The 25,812-nt window shown below is 40.0% G+C and overlaps 1 protein-coding gene across 3 annotated transcripts in view; it reads left to right on the top strand.

The window, feature by feature from the left end:
* CDK19 (cyclin dependent kinase 19) overlaps positions 1-25,812 on the top strand; it is a 199,993-nt gene that overhangs the window by 166,710 nt on the left and 7,471 nt on the right. For all 3 annotated transcript variants that reach the window (XM_043592112.1, XM_043592113.1, XM_043592114.1), the window contains 7 exons: positions 3,859-3,990; positions 8,142-8,285; positions 8,448-8,517; positions 13,898-13,970; positions 15,114-15,211; positions 16,412-16,490; positions 17,431-17,697. In XM_043592112.1, the coding sequence (XP_043448047.1) occupies positions 3,859-3,990; positions 8,142-8,285; positions 8,448-8,517; positions 13,898-13,970; positions 15,114-15,211; positions 16,412-16,490; positions 17,431-17,697 (863 nt within the window). The remainder of the gene's footprint in view (positions 1-3,858; positions 3,991-8,141; positions 8,286-8,447; positions 8,518-13,897; positions 13,971-15,113; positions 15,212-16,411; positions 16,491-17,430; positions 17,698-25,812) is intronic.

Here is a 25,812-nt window from a genome sequence, read left to right as displayed (position 1 = left end):
CATATGTTCCCTCACTTTATACAACCACCCTGTAAGGTGGATGTTCCAGAGAAGGAGAGCTGACTTTAGAGAGGTTGTGGCTTACTCAGCCTCTCAAGTCCAAAGTCTCTTTCCCTACAAATGTTGCTGCCCAGCCATATCAAAGCTGTCTGCTGTACCCTCACTGGCCACTTTTTGTCGGCACAGCGCTGCCTTTGAAACGGTCTCAGAGAAAGAGTGACTCTCCCCTCCCGAGTCCTACCTATGTGGGGTCCCCCTAGCTTCTAAATAGCTTCCCATTGTACTTAAACTCTCACACCGCCGTGTCTCCACTCTCTGCTTCCCCAGTTTCTCCTCTTCACTTTTAAACCTTCATAATCCTTTTCCAATTCTAAAATAAATCTTCTCATATCCGTTTTGTTTTCTTTACTATTCATTCAATTTCCCCTCCTTGTTCCTCTACTGCTAGAACATACGATGTTCACCCACTGGTTCCACTCACCCTAATCTGTCCTCTAATTCTGTCCTTCTATCGAAACTGCTCTCCAAAAAGGTCACCTATGACCTCTGTCTCATCAGATCTAGTGGCCTGTATTTAGTCACGGTTTTCCTTTATTGCCTTAGTCATTTGTTCTTCTGACCAGTCTGGCCTTGAGACTGTCTTTTTCCTTGGTCTACGTGACATCACATAATTCTGTTTTTCTACTTACCACTTTTGCTCTTACTTCTGCATTTTATTTATTACTGGCTTCTACTCCTATTAACCTTGCGTTGCACTGGCCAGGGCGTGGCCTCCCTCTACAATTGCTACTTTAAGGAATTGATGAGTGTGGCCTAAAAATCTTGGATTCTGTAAAAATCATTCTAAGATCTGAGTCTCATTCTCTTCTTTCCAGAATCTTTACCTTAATTTGGATGTGCTGCTGGCAACCTCTGCTCCATTGTTTCAAACCAAATTCATCGTTGTCATCTTGTACTCTCCCCTCGTTTGTACCAGTCATCCCCTCTATCCTGGTCCCTTGCACTTGCTGTCTTTCTCTTACTACTCCCAGATATCTCTAGTACTCCTCACCCAAAATTCTGTATTCTAGCCAAGCCAGTTGGTTACCCTACTGTTCAGAGTTTTAGGATTGTAATTCTGTTCACCATTAGGAATACAGTCAGGGTTAAAAGTAAGCAAGAAGTAATACCAGCAGTCTAGAAAACAATTTAGTTGATTAAATTGCTTTTAATTTTTGTGGTAATAGCACATTACTTTTTAAAACTTAGTAATGCTCTGATGCCTGTGCTTAACACTTTAACACAGCCCTTTTTTAAAATTTTTTTTTTAACGTTTATTTATTTTTGAGACAGAGACAGAGCATGGACGGGGGAGGGGCAGAGAGAGAGGGAGACGCAGAATCAGAAGTAGGCTCCAGGCTCTGGGCCATCAGCCCAGAGCCCGACGCGGGGCTCGAACTCAGGGACCGCGAGATCGTGACCTGAGCCGAAGTCAGACACCCAACCGACTGAGCCACCCAGGCGCCCCACACAGTCCTTTTTTGAGTGAAAAGAAAAGCACAGTCAAATGAGAAATGCATCGCGCCCTTCCCTGTGCCTAAGCCTCCCCCTCCCCAGCAACCTGAAGACTTCAGGTCTTACCTGAAATGCTTCCTGCCCCTTTTACTGTTCAGTGATTCACCCTTGAGAATCCAGCTCAAGTTCCATGTTCAATTTGGTCCACTTCCACAAATGTTTACCAGTGTTCCACGTAGAGCCATGAAGGAGATACATGCCCTCCCCTCATAGGACTTAGAGTCTAGTAGAAGCCAGTGGTAACTCACCTTTGGTCTTCAGCACTTCTGTTTTTATCTACTCTGTGTATTTTGTCACCTCACCTTCATGTCAGTTCCTTGGTGGTAGACCCCATGGTTTTCCTGCTTTTCTTCATCATCTGATACTGTCTCATTAGCACTCACACCAGAATTTTATCACTGCAATCTGTTGAATGGAACGGTTTTAGGTTAGTTACCTTTTGTCTACATTGGTAATTATTTGAGAAATGGTTTGAAACTCCTTTAAAGTTCAAATAATAGACAGGAATTATTTTTAAGAATGTTTATGGTGTCCTTTGGACTTGATTTCATCTGACACTGAATAGATGAGGCTTATATAAAACTAAGAAGGTAGGGAATAAAGGGAGAAATACTGGCTTCAGCTTTTACTTAAAAATAACATATTTTTCAATGGGTGAAACATTTCATCACATTACTTTGCCATCAGCAACAATCAGCATGTATTAAATACATAAAGCAGTGCTTTGAAGTAGGCGTAATATTGGTAGAAAGATTTTGAATGTCTTTGCTATGGGGGAAATTTAGTTAGGAAACAGTAGGCATGAGCACAGGCTTCCTTGGATGGCCTTATTTTTTATGACCTGTGTTCTCCAAAGCATTCTCAGAATGCTTTGTAAAATATTCAAATTCTAAAGAAACAAAATTGCTGTAAATTAAAATTTTAATGTATGTTATAGCATGCAGTTTTAGATTAAATGATTAAATAGTACATTAAACCTTAATGTGCTATTACATAGTTCATTGGGACCCCTTATACAGTCAAAATATACTGCAAAATATACTGTGTACACTACATATTTCAAATTACAGAGGTTTTTCATTCTTGTGATTTGACCTCTGTGATATGTGATTGTCATACGTATAATCTATTGGATGTCAGATCAATGATTAAGAATATAGCTGCTAAGTTATAACATGGTTTGTTTGAATACTAGCATTTTTACTGCTATCTCTGTGACCTTGGGAAAGTCACTTAACTGCTTTGGACTTTAGATTCTTCATCTCTAAGAGGTGGGGAACAACTTATTAAACTAGCATGAGGATTAGATGAAGTGATACATGATATATGTGAAAACCATCTGTAATTCTGAAGTACTTGATAAATGAAAGGTATTTGTTATTTATTAAATCTTAAGAAAATTAGATAGTCTCAAGGACTTATTATATGGTAGATTGTTTTTTAATTTCATTTTTAAGTAATCTCTACACCCAGCCTGGGGATCAAATTCACAACCCCAAGATCAAGAGTCACATGCTCTCCCGACTGAGCCAGCCAGACACTCAGGAACTTATTATAGTAATAAATATTCTTTTTACTACTTGTGTATACCTCTAATATTTAACTCAGTTAGCTTTGGCATAGACCTTTGTTACACCCTGAATTATAACAAATTACCTCGTACATATCGTGTACATTTTCCTGGAAACATGTATATGATGTGCTGGTAATTATCCAACAATGGCTCCCTGGGTGGAAAAAAAGCCCCAGTGTGCAGCGTTTGTTGTTTTCTATGATGTAAATATTCCCATGATAGCCAATTTCAAGTCGCATGACATCACTCAACTCAGTGTTGGGGAGAAATGTGTACAAACTGGCTCTCATGCATCCACGAGCCAATTCCAGCTCACGCCACACTCAGATATAGTCAGTGTTTAGATGCAGAGGCGTCCAGAGGTCATAATTAACCATGGAAATTTTGAGACTGTTTCAGTTTAAAAAAACATTTAAGAATATTATGTCTCTGAAAGCCAGGGATCTGAAGTCAGACCTGGATTCTAATTATGACTCTGTATTTACTAGCTCTGTGGCCTTGGGCAAGTCAGAATATCTTTAGGCCTCGGTTTCTTTATCAGTAAAATAGGCACGATAATAATATCTACTCAGAAGGGGGGATCTGGTGCCTGGGGCAGACCCCTGGTTGAAAAGGAATAAAAGGATTGCTTTATAAAGTTACTGTCTTCAATAGTGGCTGTTGTCATCAACCTTGCATGGTTCTAGTAGCATGCCAGACTGAGTTTTATATTAACTTATTTCATTTTTTAGCGGACATGGGTTTTGCCAGATTATTCAATTCTCCTCTAAAGCCGCTAGCAGATTTGGATCCAGTAGTTGTGACGTTTTGGTATCGGGCTCCAGAACTTCTGCTTGGTGCAAGACATTATACAAAGGCCATTGGTAAGTTAGTCTAAAATGATTTACTATCTTAGCATCAAATTATCATAAATACCAAATGGTATCATAATTATGAAGCTGCTTTGTAAAAAACCGCTTTATATCTCTTTGTAAAAGTCCTATTGTCGTCTGTATTCCTGCATTTTATATTCTGGTAGATTAGGATTTTTAACCGTGTAGGAGAATATGGTTCTTGTAAAAGGAGAAAGCATTTTCTTTAAGAGAATAGAGTTATCTGATCCTGTTGAATTGCCACAGAAATGATAACATACAAGTTTTATTTTGCACTTACCTACCATTGATCAGAAGAACTGGAGAGATTTCTAGAATTGTTTTCTCCACAAAAAGAAAAACAGAAAACAAGAATAGTGTGGTCTTGGGAAAAGGCCCTTCTACTGGGGGAAAGTCAGTCCGTCCGTCCTTTCCTAAACAAGAAGTAACGTGACTAATTTTTCTCTCCCGCCATGACGCTGATCAGAGTAGCAGTTTCTCCATTACAGGAGGAAATAAGAGTCTGGGTAGGTTAGCTGTGCTCAGCCTCTTGCCATTTTGCCAAGAGAAAAAATGGAGTAAGAAAACCTGTTATAAACACACTCTCTGTAGGATTTAAAGTCTGCTCCAGAACAGACAAGGGTTTTGCTACCTGATGACTACAGTGTCCTCAGAGGGCCCAGCTACGAATTGAGGGAGTCAGGAAGAGGGAGCTGTACTCAAACCTAGAGATTTCTCGAAATGAGGTGAAAAGAGAGGAGGTGGGTAGTACTGTCACTATGATGGGCTAGTTCTATGAGGTGCCGAAATCTCCTGCGTGTATTTCTTGAAATTTTCCTTGTGTGGAATTTTCTGTTTACTGGTATTAGACTGATACCAGTTTTGACTACATTTAGCTGCATTTGTTGAGCTCTATTTAATAAAGGCACCAAAAATACGAAATTATTAAAAACAGATGAGCACAAACCTTTCTCTGTTAAACTTCTGAAAAACCTGGTAACATGCAAAGAACTACAAAGGAAGCTCCCATGTTGGAAAAGATTCGATAGATAACTAACCTATACATGGGTAAAAGGAGAAACAAAAAATAAAATATAGTGATGTCCTCATTCATCAGGTCTGATTTCTGCAAAACGGAGACGCCGAGCATATATATACTTTGTCCAGGGATGGCGACGCTAGCAAGGGGCTGGAATCTTGTAATACTTTGTAAATATTGCCGAAAGATTTTGTTCAATTAGTGAAAAATCCCAGGAGTGTTTGACAGTAGAGGAGTCTGAGACCGACCTTAGACCCTTCCACCAGCAGCTGAGCCCACATTGAGGCTGCGTTCAGAGGCTACCAAGGCCACGCTCTCAGCCACGGACAGGGTCAGCTGTCTGTGAAAAATTCAGAACTGCACAAGCAGACAGAAGGAATAGAGGGCTCTCAGAATGAGGGGTTAAAATCAGAACCTGACTCTACTTACATTCCAGTGAGTGATTTTTACTGAGGAGCTGTGTCTTTGAAACTTTGAGAATTGCGTTTGCTTTTTCTCTTAGATCTCTCAATCCAGAGCAGTAAAGTCTCTTAGACAATCTCAGAAGGCACCGGGGGATAGCAGGAGACTGAAGAGACGCCAGAGAAAGAGGCATGTTAGTTGAGCAGCACCAGGTTGGTGCCTCAGCACAGAACTGATGATGAGATAACCCAGAACGCAAGGCAGCAAGTAGGGGATGTACTAACAGTAGAAATCCACATGCGCTGGGCTCTTACCAAGCTCACAGTCCAGATCTACAAGGGAGATTTCCAGTAAGAAAAGGCAGATTCAGCCAAAACCTTCTGTTAAACTAAGTGACTTCCCACCAAAGCCTGTCCCACTCTCAGAGATTCTGATAGAGCCAATCTGTGGCAGTAAGTCCCATATGTAGTAGGTGCCGTTAAATGGTTCTGTTGCACATGGTCCACACACTTTGACAGCCCAGACGTTGAGAAGCACAATTCTATGAATATTTTCTGATTAGCTGTTCTACCATTGAAATAAAACTAGATCTCTTTTGGGGAAGTAAAGCTAACTGAGTATGAATTAGAAATCCACGATATTTCCTATTTCCTGAGGGTAAGGACAACTGAAATTAAGTTTAAATGAGTTTACAACTTACAGATAAAGATAAAAATATAATCGCTGATTTTCAATTTTAGTTAAGTTGCAGTTATCCCTTCTGGATAGAAACTAAGAAAGAAGACCCAGAGAAAGAATATTCCCCAAATAAGTTATTTTCAGGCTTGAAATACATTCCTAGCAGACATAAATACATAGAGTAAATGCATAGCCATTCACTTATTCTTACTCTTCTCCATAGCTGGTTCATGTCAGAAATGAGTATTATTTCTATTCAGAGCATATAAAAAAAAAAGAGTTCGGTGATTTGATATCAGTGAAGTTTTATGGAGTGACATTTAGGGGGGCTGGGGAATGACAGCGTGTGTGTGTGTGTGTGTGTGTGTGTGTGTGTGTGTGTGTGTGTAAAGGGAGGGAAGGAAGGAGGGAGGAACAGTCTTGAGATCTGAGAGCTGAAAAATGGGTATAGATGATACAGGAACCAGATGACCATTTAAAATTAGAGGCTAATATGAGGCAAGAAACCCTAAAATTTAACATTGCCTGCTACTCTGAGGTTCCTTCTCTTAGCAGTTCTCAGGAGATCTAGATCCTGGCTCCTGTCCTTTAAATGGAAGGCAGACCAGAAATTGGCATAACCAGAAACATGCAGTACTAGTCCCAGCCGACTGCATAGTAGAGGCAGCCAGCAGGAAGAGAGATGGGACTGTCAGAGACAGCTCTGTCAGAGGCAAGAGTGACAACAACATGATGTGGGAGAGAGAAAAGAATTTAATAGTAGACACTGAAGAGTTATTACTCTACTCTTTCATGATGGATGCTTATGATGATGATGACCCTTCTGAGTCATTAAGAAAGAGTAAATGATATTTTATAACCTCTTAAGATGGCAGGTAATGAATGGTGTGATAAAAAATGGGTGTTGAAGTGATTTGTTTCCGTTATCCAAAAGGCTAACTTATGTGAAAGGAAACTGTTCCTGAATGGAGTGAGACATTACACTATGTTTTTTTTTTTCATTTAGCAATTTGTTTTATGAAATAACATACCAATGTTAATTCCAGCTAATGGCTATAATTAGACTTTTTTCTTAATTAGCTTGTCTACAGAATGTGATTCCCACATTTAGTAGGCTACTAAACACTGTGCTTTTCTATCCTATACTGTGGTCTGTGCATTACTATTTAAAAAAAAAAAATACAACATAGCATTTATTTAAGTGGGCAAGTGTGAATATATATCTTATAAAAATTCACTTATACATTTGGCAAAGCATTGTAAATATAATATTATAGTCTTAGAATCTAAATTACAATTTTTCAATGTGTAAAATCCAAATAGAATAATCTAAAACTGGTGATTTGAAATGGTTAGTAAAACTTTTAAAGATGCCTAACTTTCTCCTGGAATATTGGAGCAATGGAACAGCTTAATCCAAGTGATTATGTTCAAATAACTTCTCTCCTGGTGTCATGCTGTACCCATATATACTTGTATTTATTAGCTTCTAGACCTTACAATTTGTTGGAAAAACTGAAGTTGGTAGTCTTTCAAACAAAAGTTAAGTTTTTTGCAAATCATTTTATATGGTCTATCCTGGTTGTCTAGACTCCTAAATCAGAAATTATGCTCTATCATTATGCAGGTAATTGATTTAAAGGAATGAATCGCTATATACCTGATGATGATGTTGTTTTAGTCTGCCAGGTCATGACTTTTATACCCTGTATTAGATTTTCAATTGAGTGTTTCACTGACTACATTGTTAATAGTGGTTAGAAAGGCTTTGCCTAAATGTAAATTCCTTGCTTGCTAAATTGAGTTTCCCAAGTGTATCTTCATTAGGAAATTTACAAGTAAATGTTTTTTATTTGGCTTTCAATCTGTTATATGATGATACAGCTATTTCATGTCATATATATGTTTTCTTAATATAGTTATCATACTTTGTATATTTCATCACTGAAAAGTATTTTTACATGTAGGTTATGATTATACCTAGGAGTTATAACCCAAGAAATATAATAAATGTGTGCAAACACTTATTCTTCTTCTTTCATAGATATATGGGCAATAGGTTGCATATTTGCTGAATTGTTGACTTCAGAACCTATTTTTCACTGTCGTCAGGAAGATATAAAAACAAGCAATCCCTTTCATCATGATCAACTAGATCGGATATTTAGTGTCATGGGGTTTCCTGCAGGTAATTTATTTTTCTTTTCAGAATAATATTTGAGTCATATTTCAAAATAATTCCTTTTCAAAAGCATATTTTGAGTATTTTTATGTATATTTTTAAGCTAAAATAGATTTTTGATAGAAGTAACATTATTTTCTATAACAATATTTGATATTTTTTTGTAAGATAAAGATTGGGAAGATATTAGAAAGATGCCAGAATACCCTACACTTCAGAAAGACTTTAGAAGAACAACGTAAGTAATTTCATATTAAATATAAGTAGTAACTTCACTGGGAATATTTAAATTAATCCTTTAAAAAACAGATATAGATTAGTATTTAAACCAGAAATTTAGATTTTAATATATTAATTATGCTTATGATTTAAAGAAGATTTTCCAGATGTTGCTAACATACATGTTAGGCTTAGGCTGTAGTATTTTATAAACTTTTAAGAATCTTAAGGGTCAGTATCATGTTTAAATGTGTCTCCTGTTTTAGCATGATGAGAGCTCAGTTCAAGGCTACAACTGTGATTTGATCTTTATCTGAATAATGACTAGTGACTGAAATGCCGGGTGAGGCAACCAGGAAGGACAACAGAAGGAAGGCCACATGGCCTGGAAGCAGGGTAAAACACACTGGTGGGAATGTGTATATTGAGTAGGAGTGAGAGAATAAAGGTGACAGAGTGCGAGGAGTTTGTTACAAATGCACACACCTAGAGGAAGAGGTGTAAGAGGTTTTCTTCTGGGCGACTTAACAGGAAATTTCAAGACAGGATAGCTTGTAGGAACAAAAGCAGACATGATAAAGAGAAGGAGGGAATGGCACTTGTCATTTTTGGCCCCTCTTTTACACAGTCCTTGGTGGGGTCTTTTTCCTGTCTCTCTCTCTTAAAGATGGCACTGGTATTGCTCAAGGTTCTGTCTTGGGCTGTCTTTTCACTCTGGACATTGTCCCGGGCAGTCTCTCTGATCTTATTGGCCACAATTTACCATCGATGATGCTAATAATTCCCAGTTTATGCATCCGACTCAGATCTCTTTTCCAAATTTCAGACCCACTTGTCTAATTGCCTCATGGAATCCCAACCTGAAATTTCTATAAATACGTTAAGTTAAATGTCCAAAATTGAACTCATCATCTATGCTCCCATACCTTCCTCCCGCTGTATTTCCAATCTTAGGAAACGACTCCATGATTCACCCAGTTGTTCAAGCCCAAGACCTGACATCCCTGAACCTTCTTTTATTGCCTTCTCTTCCATGTTACCCTGCAGGATCCAAAAAACTAGTAAATCTAGTCAGTTCTTTGTATTTCTCTCCATCTACTCTGGCACTGTCACAGTCTAGACCTCTCTCTCTCTCGCTTAGGGTCCTGCAGTGGCCTCCCAAGTGGTATTTCTACCTCCAGTCTTTATTACAACTCACTGTCTATACCACAGTCATTGCCCAAAGCAAATTTGATCATGTTGGTCTCCTCGCTGCTCTCAATTCACTATTGCTCTCACTTCCTTAGTATGGCTTACAGAGCTCTGGCTTCTACATCACCAAATTCATCTCCTACACAACTGTCCACTTTGTATTTCTACAGCCTAGACAGCATGAATTTCTTTAAGAAGCTTGAAAACCCAGAGCTTTTTTTTGACCTCTGGGTTTTTACACATGCTGTTTCTTCAGTCTAGGATATACTTTACTCCCACTCATTTCCTCAGATTAACTCCTATTTTTCCTTTCTACTTGTCCTTTAGGTCTTGCCTTGGGCATCACTTGCCTGCTGAGGCCTCCCTTGACCTTCTAGGTCTGAGTCACGTACTCCTCTTCTTGCATCCTGGGCTGTTTCTCTCAGCACTGATGACTTTGCCCTACAGTTACCTTTTTTTAAAAAAAATTTTGAGAGAGAGAGAAAGAGAGAGAATATCCCAAGCAGACTCCATACTCAGCACAGAACCCAATGTGGGGCTTGATTCTATGATCTGAGCCGAAATCAAGAGTGGGACACTCAACTGACTGAGCCACCCAGGTGCCCCTACAGTTAGCTTTTGAATACTTATCTGCCTTCCCTCTAGATAGTATGGGTTATGTCTTATCCATCATTATATGTATACCCAGGGCCTGGTACTTAGTACGTGCTCATTAGTTACTGTCAAATGGACATTATATGAAAGTGGTTCAAGTAATTGAAGACATGCTAATAACATAAAAGATGGAGAATATTAATGTCGGAAGTGAACACTTATTGTTTAAAGACCAAAGGAAAATTTTCACATAAAATTAGTGTTTACAGTAACTAGAAATAAAAGGAGAGCTTTAAAAGATAAATGAAACTCAGATAGAAAACTCATAGGAAAAGGTCAGCAATAAGAGCCCGTATGTCTTAAGCAAACAATTGTACCCCCATGAAAGCAGCTACTAATACATAAGATGAAAGGAGTTTATTAAAAATTAGCTAGATCTAGGGGCGCCTGGGTGGCTCAGTCGTTTAAGTGTCTGACTTTGCCTCAGGTCATGATCTCGTGGTTCATGGGTTCGAGCCCCATGTCAGGCTCTTGCTTCCTGGATTGTCTCTCTGCCCCTCCCCCACTCATACGCTGTCTCTGTCTCTCTCTCTCTCAAAAATAAATAAAACATTAAAAAAATTTTTTTTAATTAGCTAAATCTAATGTAGTAGTACATACAAACCACTGAAGTAAAATATTATTTAAAAATTCCGGGGCACCTGGATGGTTCAGTCGGTTGAGCAACTGACTTCGGCTTAGGTCATGATCTCATGGTTCGTGGGTTTGAGCCCCGCATCAGGCTTTGTGTCTGAGTCCAGCTCAGAGCCTGGAGCCTGCTTTGGATTCTGCGTCTCTCTCTCCCTCTGTTGCTCCCCTGCTCGTGCTCTGTCTCTCAAAAATAAATAAACATTTAAAAAAATTTTTTTTTCCGGAAAAAATTATCTCAAATAAAGGAAAAATAACTTGTTTTCATTATATCAGATGAAAAGAACCAAAAAAATTACTCTTAAAGTGAATCAGGAAGAATAGTGATAGAAGTTTCTGTAATCTTTCTAAAGTGTCAGCTTTTATTAGCTAAGTAGAAGGCAACGTGAAAATAGGATTAAAAGGAAATCTACAAGTTGACTTTAAATTGAATGTTACAATAAGCACGGTCTGATCTTATGATAGAAACAAATAACTTAGAATCTGGAGTTAACCCAGAGAAATCAATGATTTGACACAAAGACCAAAGACATGTATGTAGACAAACTACATTTCTGCATAAACTTTAAACTCTCTTCCCATTAATAAATTTAGTGGTTACCTTGCTAATAAAAATGTTCCTAGTATTGGAGGAAAAAAAAATTTTTTTTAATTTTTTTAAGATTTTATTTTTAAGCAATCTCTATACCCAATATGGGACTCAAACTTATAACTCTGAGATCAAGAGTTGCATGCTCTCCTGACTGAGCCAGCCAGGAGCCCTGAAAAAATTTTATATATACATGGCAAAGATTTTGTTTTATTATTTTTATTCTTTTAATTTTTATTTATTTTTGAGAGAGAGAGAGAGTTCAAGTAGGGAGGGAGCAGAGAGAGAGGGAGACACAGAATCTGAAGCAGGCTCCAGGCTCTGAGCTGTCAGCACAGAGCCTGACGCGGGGCTCGAACCCACGAACGATGAGATCATGACGTGAGCCAAAGTCAGACACTAACTGACTGAGCCACCCAGGTTCACATGGCAAAGATTTTAAAAATGAACATACCGGGGCGCCTGGGTGGCGCAGTCGGTTAAGCGTCCGACTTCAGCCAGGTCACGATCTCGCGGTCCGTGAGTTCGAGCCCCGCGTCAGGCTCTGGGCTGATGGCTCGGAGCCTGGAGCCTGTTTCCGATTCTGTGTCTCCCTCTCTCTCTGCCCCTCCCCCGTTCATGCTCTGTCTCTCTCTGTTCCCCCAAAAATAAATAAACGTTGAAAAAAAAATGAACATACCTAGGGCTGGCAAGGGTATGATAAAATGGGCCTTCTTCCTTGTATGCCACTGGTGATAAAAATGTTTCTCAAACTTTAATGTACCTACAGATCACCTGGAGACCTTGTTAAAAATGCAGATTCTGATTCAGAATTTGGGATAGGGCCTGAGAATCTATATTTCTAATGTGGGCTCTCGGGGCCCATGCTGCTGATCTGAGGGCCAGGTTCATGTCGCAAGGTTTTAGAGCACATAAAACTGGCTTTGCAATGCACATACTCTTTGACCTAATAAACCCAAGAATTTATCCTGTGGAAGCAATCAGAGCAGCTACAGGTAGCTAACCAAGTGTTTATTATGTGTCAGGTGTGGTGCTAAGTCCTTACCTACATTTTCTCATATGGTCCCCACAACACTCTATAAGAGAGGTATAATTGTAATCTTTAGTTTTCAGATGACGAAGCTAAGGCTTTCATAAGGGTTAACTAACTGCCCAAGGTCACACAACTGGTAAATGACTGAGTCAGGGTCTGGAAGGGATCTCTGTTTCCCAACTATGTGCAGTATTGTTTCCCTACCATGTGGACCAGATTAACCTACAAAGACCTGTATTTAACTGTTGTGAAACAAACAACGTCAGTAACACTAGGAATATACATATATAACCACTACAAATGAGTAGTTTAGAGAGCACTGAACAAGGAAAAATGTTTATGAAACAATATTAAGTGAAAAGAGAACAATTTGTATAGTGTGATCCCAATTTTGTAAAAACAAAACAAAACAGAAATCCCTCTGTGTCTGTGTCATATATATAAAAGCATAGCAAGAATGTCAAAGGAAAATTAGCAAAATCTCGGCAGTGTTTTTTTGTTTGTTTTAATCATTGAGTGGCTTGATTACGGGTGATTTCAGTTTTTTTCTTTATACTTTTCTATATTCTCTAAATTTTCTACCATGAACATATATGTTACTTATTTTTTGACCTTTTTAAATGTGAAATATTTCGTATATAGGAAAGAACATATATTCTGAATTTGTATTTGTCATTCCACATTTTTCATTATAGTTTTGCTACAGGTGTTATGTATTCCAAATAAATTATTGCTCAGTTTAATATATCTTTTATCTTCATATAAATTATATTACAGTTTGTATTTTCTTTTGTAGTTTTCTTTCTTTTATTTCCCACTCAACCTCTGTATTCATTTTAACTATTGTTCAATATTCCATTCTGTGAATATGTAACAATGTACCCATTCTTTAATTGGTAGACGTTTGTGTTGTTTACAGTTTTTTCTATTACAGGAATACTAAGAACATTCTTGTTCACACATCCTGTGATACACATGCACAAAGGAATCTCTTAGAGTATGTACCTAGGAAGGGAATTGCTAGGTTATAGGTTGTTCACATTTTCAGCTCTAGTGGTTAATGTGTAATTATTTTCCAAAGAGATTGTAACAATACAGTGTTTAACAATTCCCACTGCACACATTTACCAATATTTGGTTACGTATTCTTTCACTAATCATTAGAAAAGACAATGGCCTAAACATGTACCTTATAGGAAAACCAATCTGGGAGTTTTATTGTGTAAACTGTACTTCAGTAATAAACATTATTTGAAAAAAAAGTGTGAGTGTTTCCCGTGATGTGTGATTATTATGTTCTTGCAGGTATGCCAACAGTAGCCTCATAAAGTACATGGAGAAACACAAGGTCAAGCCTGACAGCAAAGTGTTCCTCTTGGTAGGTGCCTCTCTGCCAGATGGGGAAGTTGGGTCCATAGCACAGACCCATCTTATCTCATTCATGGAATTGTCCTAGCTATCCTCCTCTTTCTTTCTTTCTCTTTCTTTCTTCCTTCCTTCCTTCCTTCCTTCCTTCCTTCCTTCCTTCCTTCTTTCTTTTCTTCCTTCCTTCTTTCTTTTCTTTTCTTTTTCTTTCTTTCTTTCTTTTTTTCTTTTCTTTCTTTCTTTCTTTCTTTCTTTCTTTCTTTCTTTCTTTCTTTCTTTCTTTCTTTCTTTCTTTCTGAGAGTATATTCATGCATGCACACACACATGCGTATGCGTGAGCCCAGAAGGGGCAGAGAATCTTAAGAATCTTAAGCAGGCTCCACACGCAGCAGGGAGCCCCATACAGAGCTTGATCCCACAACCGTGAGATCAGGACCTGAGTTGAAATCAAGACTCTGGAAGCTTACTTAACTGACTGAGCCACCTAGGTGCCCCAAACTGGTGATTTTTCTTTTTAAGTTTATTTATTTATTGGTGGGGGGGGGGTGCAGAGAGAGAGGGAGAGAGACAACCCCAAGCAGGGTCTGAGCAGTCAGTGCAGAGCCCTGTGTGGGGCTTGAACCCATGAACTTCAAGATCATGACTTGAGCCGAAATCAAGAATTGGTCACTCAACAAACTGAGCCCCCCAAGGCACCTCCCACCTTTTTTAAAGTAGGCTCCACACCCAGCATGGTGTTCATGAGGTCATGAGTTCAAGTCCTGAGCTGAGATCAAGAGTCAGATGCTTAACCGACTGAGCCACCCAGGCCCCCCTCCTCCTTTTTAGAAAGAAAAGAAATTGGTGGATGCTAAGGCAAAATCAAATATTTTTCTTTTGAGATGTCACTCTTGACTTCCAGACTTAATTTTTTCCAATTTTTCTGATTTATCAGCAGAAAAAAAAAAATGACATACCAAAAGGGCTTTAATGCTAATGATTTCTACCAATTTTACATAAATGTATGTAGTGTGCCAATTGCTCCATACTAATCTGTGGTGAGCTATACGAAATGGCATTTGATATTAATCCTGCTAGACATTAATACAAAAAGTCAAAACATTGATTTATAAACAACCTTTCCATGTGCTATCGATTTCTTATGTGTTACTTTAGCTTCAGAAACTCCTTACTATGGATCCAACCAAGAGAATTACCTCGGAGCAAGCTCTACAGGATCCCTATTTTCAGGAGGACCCCTTGCCAACGTTAGAGTATGTATGCTACATTTTCCGTGTCCTTTGCTCCGGGTTGAGGATGTCAGATGGTGACTAAAGTAAGAGAAGCACTTGTTCCTATAGGGTTACTGAAGTTTTCCATTAATCCTACCTTGGAGAAGAACTTCTGGAGAGAAAGGGACTATATTCTGAAACAGGCAGTGCTCTAGAGAGGCGTGAATGAAAACAGGTGTTTTAGGAATGACCATCATTCAGTGTTACGGGGAAAACTACAACTGAGAACAGGTGGGATGTTTATAGTCAGGCAGAGGAGTTTAACCCAAATCAGTAGGGAACTGCGAATTTGAAAAGTCTGTGCATCCACTGTGCTACCAAAACCCCTGCATTTCCCATCCTTGTTATACCCATATGCTTGTATTTATTAGAGATGTGGCTTTTCTTGAAGAAAAAAAAAGTATTTTCATTGTTGAGGCAATTACAAATTCAGTTATTTTTTAGTACTAATTAAGTTTGTGTGGAGAAACCTCTACATCATATATGTCAACTAATGGCAGTTAAGATTTATTATTGAAAGCGGTAATTAGTATAAGACTTAGACAACAAATTCTTGTTTTGTTTTGTTTTTTTAATTTTTTTTTTTCAACGTTTATTTATTTTTGGGACGGAGAGAGACAGAGCATGAACGGGGGAGGGGCAGAGAGAGAGGGAGACACAGAATCGGAAACAGGCTCCAGGTTCTGAGCCATCGGCCCAGAGCCCGACGCGGGGCTCGAACTCACGGGCCGCGAGATCGTGACCTGGCTGAAGTCGGACGCTTAACCGACTGCGCCACCCAGGCGCCCCTGTTTTGTTTTGTTTTTAAGTTTTAGAGAGAGAGCGCACAAGTCGGGGAGAGGGGCAGAGGCAGAGAGAGAGAGAGAGAGAGGAAGAATGTTAAGCAGGCTCCATGGTCAGTGTGGAGCCAGACTCAGGGCTCTATCCCGTGACACTGGGATCAGGACCCGAGCTGAAATCAAGAGTCTGACGTTCAACCGACTGCGCCACCCAGATACCCCCCAAAATTCTTTTTTTATTTGCTTAAATTGTCTTGGGAGACATTCAGCAAACAGTAGCTATTGATGAAGAGTAGGCAATATGTTAAGGAAAAAAAAGTGGAATTTTAAATTAACAAGGTCAATGATACTGTGGATTTTAGGTCCTGATATGTATTCTTTTTTAAAAAAAATGATTTTTTAGTGTGTTTGCTGGCTGCCAGATTCCATACCCCAAACGAGAATTCCTTAATGAAGATGAACCTGAAGAGAAAGGCGACAAGGTATAAGCTACGCGTTACACTTCTATTTCCAGGGAGTAAGGGAGGCAAAAAGACAATTTAGGGAAGTACAATTTAATGATTCCTATGTATTTGGCTGCCTTCTATTTTAATTATGTGCTTACTTTATTGTAGATGTAGTTTGCAATTTGAAATATCATGAGTTTACAGATGAATGAACTTCTGATTTGTTTTATAGCCTATTTTATTCCCCGATCCTTAATGGTTGTGTTTTGTTTGTTCAGTGTCATCACCATGGCTTGATTCAGGCTTCCTTCAAAGCACCATTCTGTTCTTTGCTCATATCCCTCCACTCTTCCAAAATCATGATCGAGAAGACTATTAACAGCAGTTTTATTTATTTATTTGTTAAGGTTTATTCATTTATTTTGGGGGAGAGCGCCCAAGTAAGCAGGGGAGGGGCAGAGAGAGGGAGACAGAGAAATCCCAAACTGGCTCGGCCTACTTAACGCTCACTTCGCAGAGCGGGAGGCAGGGTTTGATCTCACCAACCCTGAGATCATGATCTGAGCCAAAACCAAGAGTGGGAGGCCTAACACGAAGCCACCCAGGCACCCACAGCTGTTTTAATGAATGCAGAACTCTCTCCTGTGTGCCCTGTGTGCTCTGCAGTGGGATGTCTGTGGCTGATGTGGAGGACCACTGTGCAATGTAAATGAACTTTACAGAATGAATCCCGTTCAGGACTCAGTGCTCTGACCTTTGGGGATGCTGTATTCCCGCCTCCCCCCCCCCCCCCCCCCCCCCCCCCCCTCCACGGTCTGCTTCCTTCTCTGGTCTTGGCAGTCACTTTGGTGTCCCCCGTAGGTCGCTCCCCAGGTTGGCGGGCCGTCGCGGGTGCCCATCAAGTAAATGACAGCAGTGGCCTGTTGGTTTAGTACCATACCAAGTTTGCCTTTTTTCTTTTTCTTTTTCTTACAAGAACCAGCAGCAGCAGCAGAACCAACATCAGCAGCCTGCAGCTCCCCCGCAGCAGGCAGCAGCGCCCCCGCAGGCGCCCCCGCCGCAGCAGAACAGCACCCAGACCAACGGGACCGCGGGCGGGGCCGGGGCGGGCGCCGGGGGTGCGGGAGCCGGGCTGCAGCACAGTCAGGACTCGGGCCTCAATCAGGTGCCTCCGAACAAGAAGCCCCGCCTCGCGCCCTCGGGCGCCAACTCTGGCGGGCCCGTTATGCCGGCAGATTATCAGGTACTGCGCTGAATTTGTTCTTGTTCACGCTCAAACAAGAAATGGGAAGTGGATTTTGTAATAGATCCTCTTAGCATTAAGTAGTACTTAACTCCAGAGTTTCACTGTGCAAATGGTACAATCCTGTTTCTAGGACGTGACATGAAAATGAGGGTTTGGGTCGTATTTCATGTAACTGGAGAACATTTCATTTCTTGACTTGCTTCTCCTGCCATCCTGAGGAGAGAGGGTGAGACAGGCCTCTTCCTCCTCAAAGAAAATTTCTCATTTTCCCCTTCCAGCTGTCAGTCAGGTTGGGGTCAGAAAAAGAGAACTAGACAAGCAATTGGAAGAGAGACAACAGTAAGAGGAAGATTTATTTTCGACAACAGGAAGAGAAAGATTTGCTGCCACTGAGAGGAAATAGGAAGTAGCGTAAACACAGAAAGAGATTAAGATTGCGACTTCTCAGAAATCAGTGTTAAATCTCACTAGAAGCATTTTTGAGAGTAGAAGATACTTTTTATTATTAAGATAAAAAAAACTACAGCTGTCTAAATGTGGTATCTCTCTTGATGGGATGGGGGCCGCCAGATGTGGGACCCCCATGTGATGGAAACTGGTGTGGTGAAAGAACAAAGGAGGTAGAAGTTTATTGGATACACCTCCAGGGAGCAGCAGCCTGGACCACAGGGGAGAGACTGTCTGCCCCAGGCAGTGGGTATTGAGTACAGAGCAGTAGGCAGGACAGCCTGGAGGCACTGGGTGGGAGCTGTTTTGTTTTGCTTTGTTTTTGAGAAAGAGGACTGCCAGCTAGGGGGGAGGGGTGGAGAGGAACATGGGGGTGGGGGGGCACAAGAGTGAGAGAGCATCAGGAGCAAATTTTAAGCAGGCTCCATGCCTAGGAAGCGGGCCATCATGGGGCTCAGTCTTCCGACTGTGAGATCATGACTTGAGCCGAAATCAAGAGTGGGACAGCTTAACCGACTGAGCCACTCAGGTGCCCCTGGGGGGCTGTTTTAAAAAGGGGAAGATGAGGAGGTATGGATGGGGGTGTAAGGAATTCTCCCTTTTTTTGGTAACCTGCCTGGTTGTACATAGCCCATTGGTCACTTGTGGCCTATGGATATTTTGAGGTGGGTCGTCTGATGGGCCTGTCTATATTCATCCAGGGGGTTGCTGTGGCCCCTCTTGCCTTGATGAGTTTCCATTGCTCAAGGCTGATGTCTAAAAGCGGCCTCTGTACATTGTACTGCTAATTTGGGAAATTAAAGGGGAAAAAAGTGTAAGGATTAGTATTTGGGGAGAGAGGTAAAAATACCTGTGATAAGCATAGGGAATCTTGCACACACACACAAAAACACCCAAAATTTCAAGGATAGTAACCAGCTAAGATCTAAGAAGGGGGGGGGGGGGGGGGCTTAAACGTAAAAAAAAAAAAAAGAATTAGAACCTCAGGGTTCTAGTGGAAGGGGGGGATGGAGATAATACAAAACAAAACCACTGGCAAGGGAGCCATAAACTCACTGATAAGGAACTGAAATCAAGAGAAACATTAACAAGAAAGACATAATAAAGAGCTGCCTAAACTGGCTTTACATTTTGAATACATCTCTACAAACTCATGTGTTTTCACACAACCACTTCCCTGAAATCTTCTCTTGGAAGAGTCCCTGCAAGCAGAAAAGTACATAATGGCACTTTCATTGGTTCCACTTGTTGAAAATCAAAATCTGAAAGAGTAAATTCGAAGACCACGGTCCTCTCAGGAATTTTGGAAGCAAGGTTTCCAGGATCTTGAGGGGGCTAACTATTGTTAGGAAAAGGTCATTTATTATTGTCTAGTAAAACCGTGGTCATGAGACCCTTCAGATGTGTATCAGGGGGCCATATGCTTGGAGGATGATGGCTAACATATATCTTGGGGAGTAGAGATAAAAGAAGTTTCCGAAGGAATTTTTATATGTTAAAGTAGCTCACAGGATCCGGGAGGTTGGGATAATGTTAAGCCAAGAATGCCTTTTTTTCCTTAGCAAAGTATTAACATCCGGCAGCTGAGTTCCTAGAGGAGGGTCACTTTGCCAGTCTCAAGGACTTGTCAATGGGTTATATGTAGGTTGTAAGGAAATTAATTTTTTTTTTGCCTTTGTTTCCCAAATTATTCCCCCCTGAACAATTCTGACCCTTAAATCTTCATGGTTGCTGAGGGTGAAAGTCTTGTCTTCTAACTTCTTCCTGATGAATAGGGGCATAGAGATGTCCCTGCCTAGGGGTCAACATAGGTCAGTTGGGGACTTATATATACAGAAGTTACGAAAGGCCTAAGGGAGACTGCATGTATGGATCTTCCCAAGCGGAAAGGATCATCTTTCAACTTGAAGTTATACCACTGAAGGAGTCTCGACACCCCGTGGAAAGGGAAAAAACATGGGAAAAAAACAGTAAATCATGTTTAGAAACACACACACACAAAGAAGCCCAAATAAGAGTCCTTTGGTAGTTGACAAAAATTCTCTTCTAGTCCACGAGTTTAACCAATCATTAAAGGAAAGAGAGGAATCAGGACACCTAAGTGGCTCAGTCGGTTAAGCATCTGATTTCACCTCAGGTCATGATCGCATGGTTGGTGAGTTCAAGCCTGCTTCGGGCTCTGTGCTGACAGTGTAGAGCCTGGAGCCTGCTTCAGATTCTGTGTCTGCCTCTCTCTCTGTTCCTCCCCTGCTTGTGCTCTGTCTCTCTCTATCTCTCAAAAATAAATAAACATTGAAAAAACAATTTTTTTTTAAAAGAAAGAGAGGAATCTTCTAAAGCACCAATTGAGTATTCATGTCAGTTAGAAATGCAGAAATATTTTGTGGTAATCTGGAATGTGTACACAGCGTTCTGTTTTTATGATAGCACAAGTTCTACCTTGTGCAGCAGTTAAAACATCTAATGCCATTCTGTTTTGTAAAACTGCTTTACGCATCTGTGTTACTTCAATATTTAATAGAGAAATGCTATTGTGAGTGCCGTTGAGGGCTGTGACCCTAAATTAAGAGCTTCCATGTGCCAAACGACATCCTCCAGTCCTAAAGAGGGAATAAAGATGGATGCTGGGTGGTCATCCCAATGAAACACAGAATGTGTCCACCGTTGTTTTAAATTTGGAAGGTCAGCTGAGTTGGTAATGGTTTTAATAATGCACCAGTGCATCCGAGCAAAACCCAAAGTACAGCAGTCTGTCAAGCCTGGGGGAAGCCATGGACACAAGTTAGAGCCACATAGCCATTGGGTCTCCTTAAGAGCCAGCCATCTAATCCTGGGCCTCCTTGAACTGCAGTCAGGATAGCAAGGACTTCGTGGTTTTAGAGAGCCACCTTCCCACAGGATTGTAGATGCCAGGCCGAATGTAAATAGTAATTAATTTTTAAGGTCTAAGCTATTTGCTGAGTTATTTGGGCAATAAAAGACGATCTGTTGTCACTTTGTAGGAACCAAAGGAGTCCAAATCTAGGGACAACTTCTCTTCACAAAGTTTTTGTCATTTTGGTGGCCTTATTACCCAAATGAGTAGCCTGGTGTAAACCCTGTATTACCTTCCATTGGTTATTTTTGGATATAAAGATTTTTGCCTCATTATTAATAAACCAGTCCTGTGCATTTTTTGAATATCCTCATTCCTGGGCTATGTGGATTTCTTGGTCTGAATAGACTGGAATTATGGATTTTACTGGAGTTAAGACTTGTATAAGACTTAATATTTGTTTATTTTGTGCTGCCTGCTTGACTGCATGGTCTGCTAAATTGTTCCCTTTAGATGCTAAGGTCATATCCTTTTGATGTCCTTTGAGGTGAATGACAGCTACCTCTGAAGAGTAATACTTTGGGGCCCATATTTGATTGGGGAAGTATGGCTTCATAATAACCCCCTTTCCTTCCAAATTGCTTCATGTGCTTGTAGCACCAGAACAGCATATTTGGAGTCAATATAAATGTTAATTTTTAGGACTTTGGCCAATCGTAAAGCATGAGTGAGTGCTATTAACTCTGCTTTTTGGGGAAGATGTATTTGCTTGGAGGGCTTTGGCCTCAACAATCTGAGTTAGATGACTATAGCGTACCTAACTTTTCTTATCCCCTTTTCTATGAAACTATTGCCACCAGTAAGCTAACTGTCTTTTGCATTTTCAATAGGGGAGTCTCTTAAGTCTGATCAGCTAGAATAAACAAGATCAATAATCTTTGAGCAGTCATGTTTTAACATGGAAGTGTGATGGTCAGGCCCAGGCATAAGAGTAGCTGGGCTTAAAATTTGACAGGTTTTAAACATTATTTCAGGTGTACCTTAAGCGTAGTCTGTTATTCAATAAGTTGGCCTCCTGTCATCCATTGGTGGCCTTTGGTCTCTAAAACACTCTGTACCTGATATGGGATCATTACTGTCAAGGACTGGCCTATGTAGTAAATTTTGAGGCCTCTTCTACCAGGAGGGCTAGTAGAAAGAAGAATTTTGCAATTTTACATCAATAGAGGTAGTTCCTGGAACAAATATGGTTAAGGGATAAAACCATCAAGAAGCCCTCTTTGTTTGATGTCTAGCCTTAAATAACATCCTAATTACAAGGAATCGCTGGCAAATGGAAGATTTGTCTCAGGGAATAAGGGCATTCCCAAGTGCATCATCTAATTCAGTCATAGGGAAAGTGGGTCCATCCATTATTTCCACAAGTCCATAGTTAACTCCACGGAGTGGGGTACACTGGGGCTTTTAAGGAGTGATTTTCTCATCCCATCCACACAGAATTGGTCAAGGTAATAGTTAAGTTATACAATTGTTAGGGAATTCATCCTGTTTTTCCAGCTGTTTAAATAATTATATACACATGGGGTCCTGTTATTATCCCCACAGAATAATAAGCACAAAGATTGTCTATACATGAATGATTGTGGCAATTTCTCTGAAGTTTACCTCAAGTTGTCTAGCTTAGACAAACAACAAACATTTGCAAAGACAATCAGAACTAGAATTTAACATCCACATAATTTTTCTCTCTAAAATCACCCTTATTTCCAGAGATAGCCAAATTAAGACTAATTTGGTCATAAAACAGTTCCAATTTTAACCAACTTGGCCTAATTATTTACATAAGGTCAGCAAGGATAGTGACATAGATCTTTTAAAATCTTGTTTTGCTGGAAACTTTTATAAGGAATCTTGATTGAACTTTTAGTAGTCCCTCTAGGCCAGAAGCTGAGCCAAATATTTGCCATCAGACATGCCTACAATACCTGTAGAATTGGGTGAATCCCTCTTCCCAAAGTCCCCAAAGCATCCTAAGGTTCCTGCACCTGCCAGAAAGTGACTTTTTTTTACTCACCTGGTAAAGCCGCTGGGAACTCTGTAAGCAAGGTATCGGGCCAGCATTTCTAATGGACTCTGTTGGCTCCATTCCTTAGAGCTGTCTGGTCATATCTGAGTCTATGCATGCCTCTCTCAAATATGACATTCCAGTCAAGGCCTTGGTAAAATAACCAATGTTTCCATTGGTGTCCTATTGCAAGGAGAACAGATTCTTATTAAACTTACATAAATAACTATGATTGCCATGGAAGAAGGAATACTTACTGAGGCCTTTTGAATTTCAGAGGGTTCAGGTAGAGAGAAAAGTTAAATGCTTCACTTTGGTCACAAATGAATAGTTTCTCCCATTTCTATAAGTCATAGATATTTTAAGAGAAGGTTTTCTTAACCTGGAAGAGCAAACATTAGAGAACCAGCAATGTTTCAAACAAGAGTCACAATACTGTAATCATCTTTGGTTCATTTAGTGCCATGTTATTAATTCTTGTTCACTTTGCAGCTTTTTAGTACTGGAAATTCGTACCCATTTCAGTTTTGATCTTAAAGATATCAAATACCTGTATTCATCAAAAAATAATCTTTTTATGAATCTCCTTGAAGGTAAAACTCATTTTGCAAGAGCATCAGAACAATAACTATAAATGACAAAAAAACTAGAAATGGACACTGTTAACGATCTGATAGGAGAGCTCATTATGATGCAATTGACAAAGAATCCAGTTATTTCTGTGATACATAACACTTCAGTAATTAGAATATTGAGTGACGACCTTATATCAGAACAGTAACATACCAAATAAACCTAATTAGTCAGAGACTTAATTAGCCAGATACTTCGTTTAGGATTTAAATCTTGGGGAAGTTTGTTAAAACCTAGAAAGTTTTAACGCACACGTCTAAATAGGATTACAGCTCATCAAAGACCTGATAAAGACAAAACATAGAAACTGGTTTTTCTGGGCAAAGGAAAAACAACTTTATTTACACTTTCTTATCAAGAGCAGACCAACTTCCAAGAAAACTTTGTCTTTTTTTTTTTTTTTTTTCTTCAACGTTTTTATTTATTTTTGGGACAGAGAGAGACAGAGCATGAACGGGGGAGGGGCAGAGAGAGAGGGAGACAGAGAATCGGAAACAGGCTCCAGGCTCCGAGCCATCAGCCCAGAGCCCGACGCTGGGCTCGAACTCACGGACCGCGAGATCGTGACCTGGCTGAAGTCGGACGCTTAACCGACTGCGCCACCCAGGCGCCCCGAAAACTTTGTCTTTTTAACAGAGAGAAAGCAGACTTTCAATCTTATACCGGTGTACTTTTAAAAATCCATTCATTTCAGCCTTAGTCCTGACCATGCATAAAATTTCTTTCCAAAGATTTCCCTTCACAAACCTTGTACAACTTTCCTTTGCATTCACATTTTATCCCAAGCCATTTCTTTCCAAACAACCAGTCTCATTTAGGACAAAATTACCTTCTTTTACCTTCAACAAAAATGTATTTCCATTCCTTATATCTTTCTTACACATACAGCGTTGCTGCCCTTATTTCCATCAGTCTTAATTACATTTAGCAAAATTTTAACTCTTAAAAACCTTAGTCTCCAATGAAAACTAAGTAGTAACCAATTGTAGACTGTTACACCAGAATTCTTTAGATGGCAAATTTATGGATACTTTTAAATACACAGCATGTTTTCCAACAGACCCAAATATCCTTAGTTTCTCTACAATAAGAAGTCAAAAGTGCAAACCTATGTTCAGTAACCAGTGCTTTAGCACTTTATCCTATTTGGGAAAGACCTAGATGTCCAATGAATTCAATCCCATTTATCATCCAAGCAAAACTTTAACGTTTTAGGTTACCAAAGACTTTGAAAGCTGTCTTAACAATTACCCATGAAAACTTTGAGACAGACAAAATTAACCATCATTCTAAGTCATCTTTTTGCTAACAAATTGCAACAGAGCTAACATGAGCTTATTTTACCTTAGTAAACCTTAGTAGAATAAAAGTTTCGTATTTAATACTGGTAACTCTAAAGACATGTCCATTTTAATTAAACAACAAACTTAAATTAGTTTAAATACCAAATTATGTTCTACTTAAAGTCAATTTTTACTTGGGGCACCTGTGGGGAAATCTGAAGTGGGTGGTCCAAGGGGGTACTCTTTGCTTCTTGACAGTAAGGATAAAAGGAGGGGCCAACGGTGCCTGAGTCACCGAGGATGGTATTAGGAACCAGTTATACAGGCCGCACCCAAGGTGGTGCAGAAACAGGAGCAGGGGGAGGCAAAAGAGGTGAGGTGCTACCAGACGACAGAGAAAGAGGGTTCCTGGTTGTAAACCTGGTCAGCTTGGACAGATGAGCAGACGCCATGTTTTTTTCCACCAATGTAGAAATATGCAGTCCAAGTCTGAACTTCCCTGAAGAAGACAGGGAGTTTCCCTGAAACAAAGGGAGTTGAGGCAGCTGCTTGAGAATATTCCTTAATGTCCCTGTCCTGAGCTAGACTAACCATAGTTGGCTCCAGTTATAGCCATTAACCCAGGAAATGAATGAGGAAGAAGCCCCCACATCTTTTAGGAGGAGGGACAATGAGAGAGAGTCAGCATCCCCTTCATTAGGGATGGCCTTTGTTTCCTTCAGCAATTTGGGTTCTATTAGCAGGAACCCTATTTAGATACTTATCATCCAGTATATCAGTAGGGAATTTATTGGCCTGGTTAAATGAGCAAACAAGCTCTGCAAAGAGGCCCTTAGTCCAGGTGCTGATTAGAGCCATGATGGCCTGGA

The sequence above is a fragment of the Prionailurus bengalensis genome, chromosome B2, assembly GCF_016509475.1.
Source record: "Prionailurus bengalensis isolate Pbe53 chromosome B2, Fcat_Pben_1.1_paternal_pri, whole genome shotgun sequence".
Lineage (NCBI taxonomy): Eukaryota > Metazoa > Chordata > Mammalia > Carnivora > Felidae > Prionailurus > Prionailurus bengalensis.
Note: the sequence above shows the minus strand (reverse complement) of the source record. Positions and strands in the feature narration are given on the sequence as shown.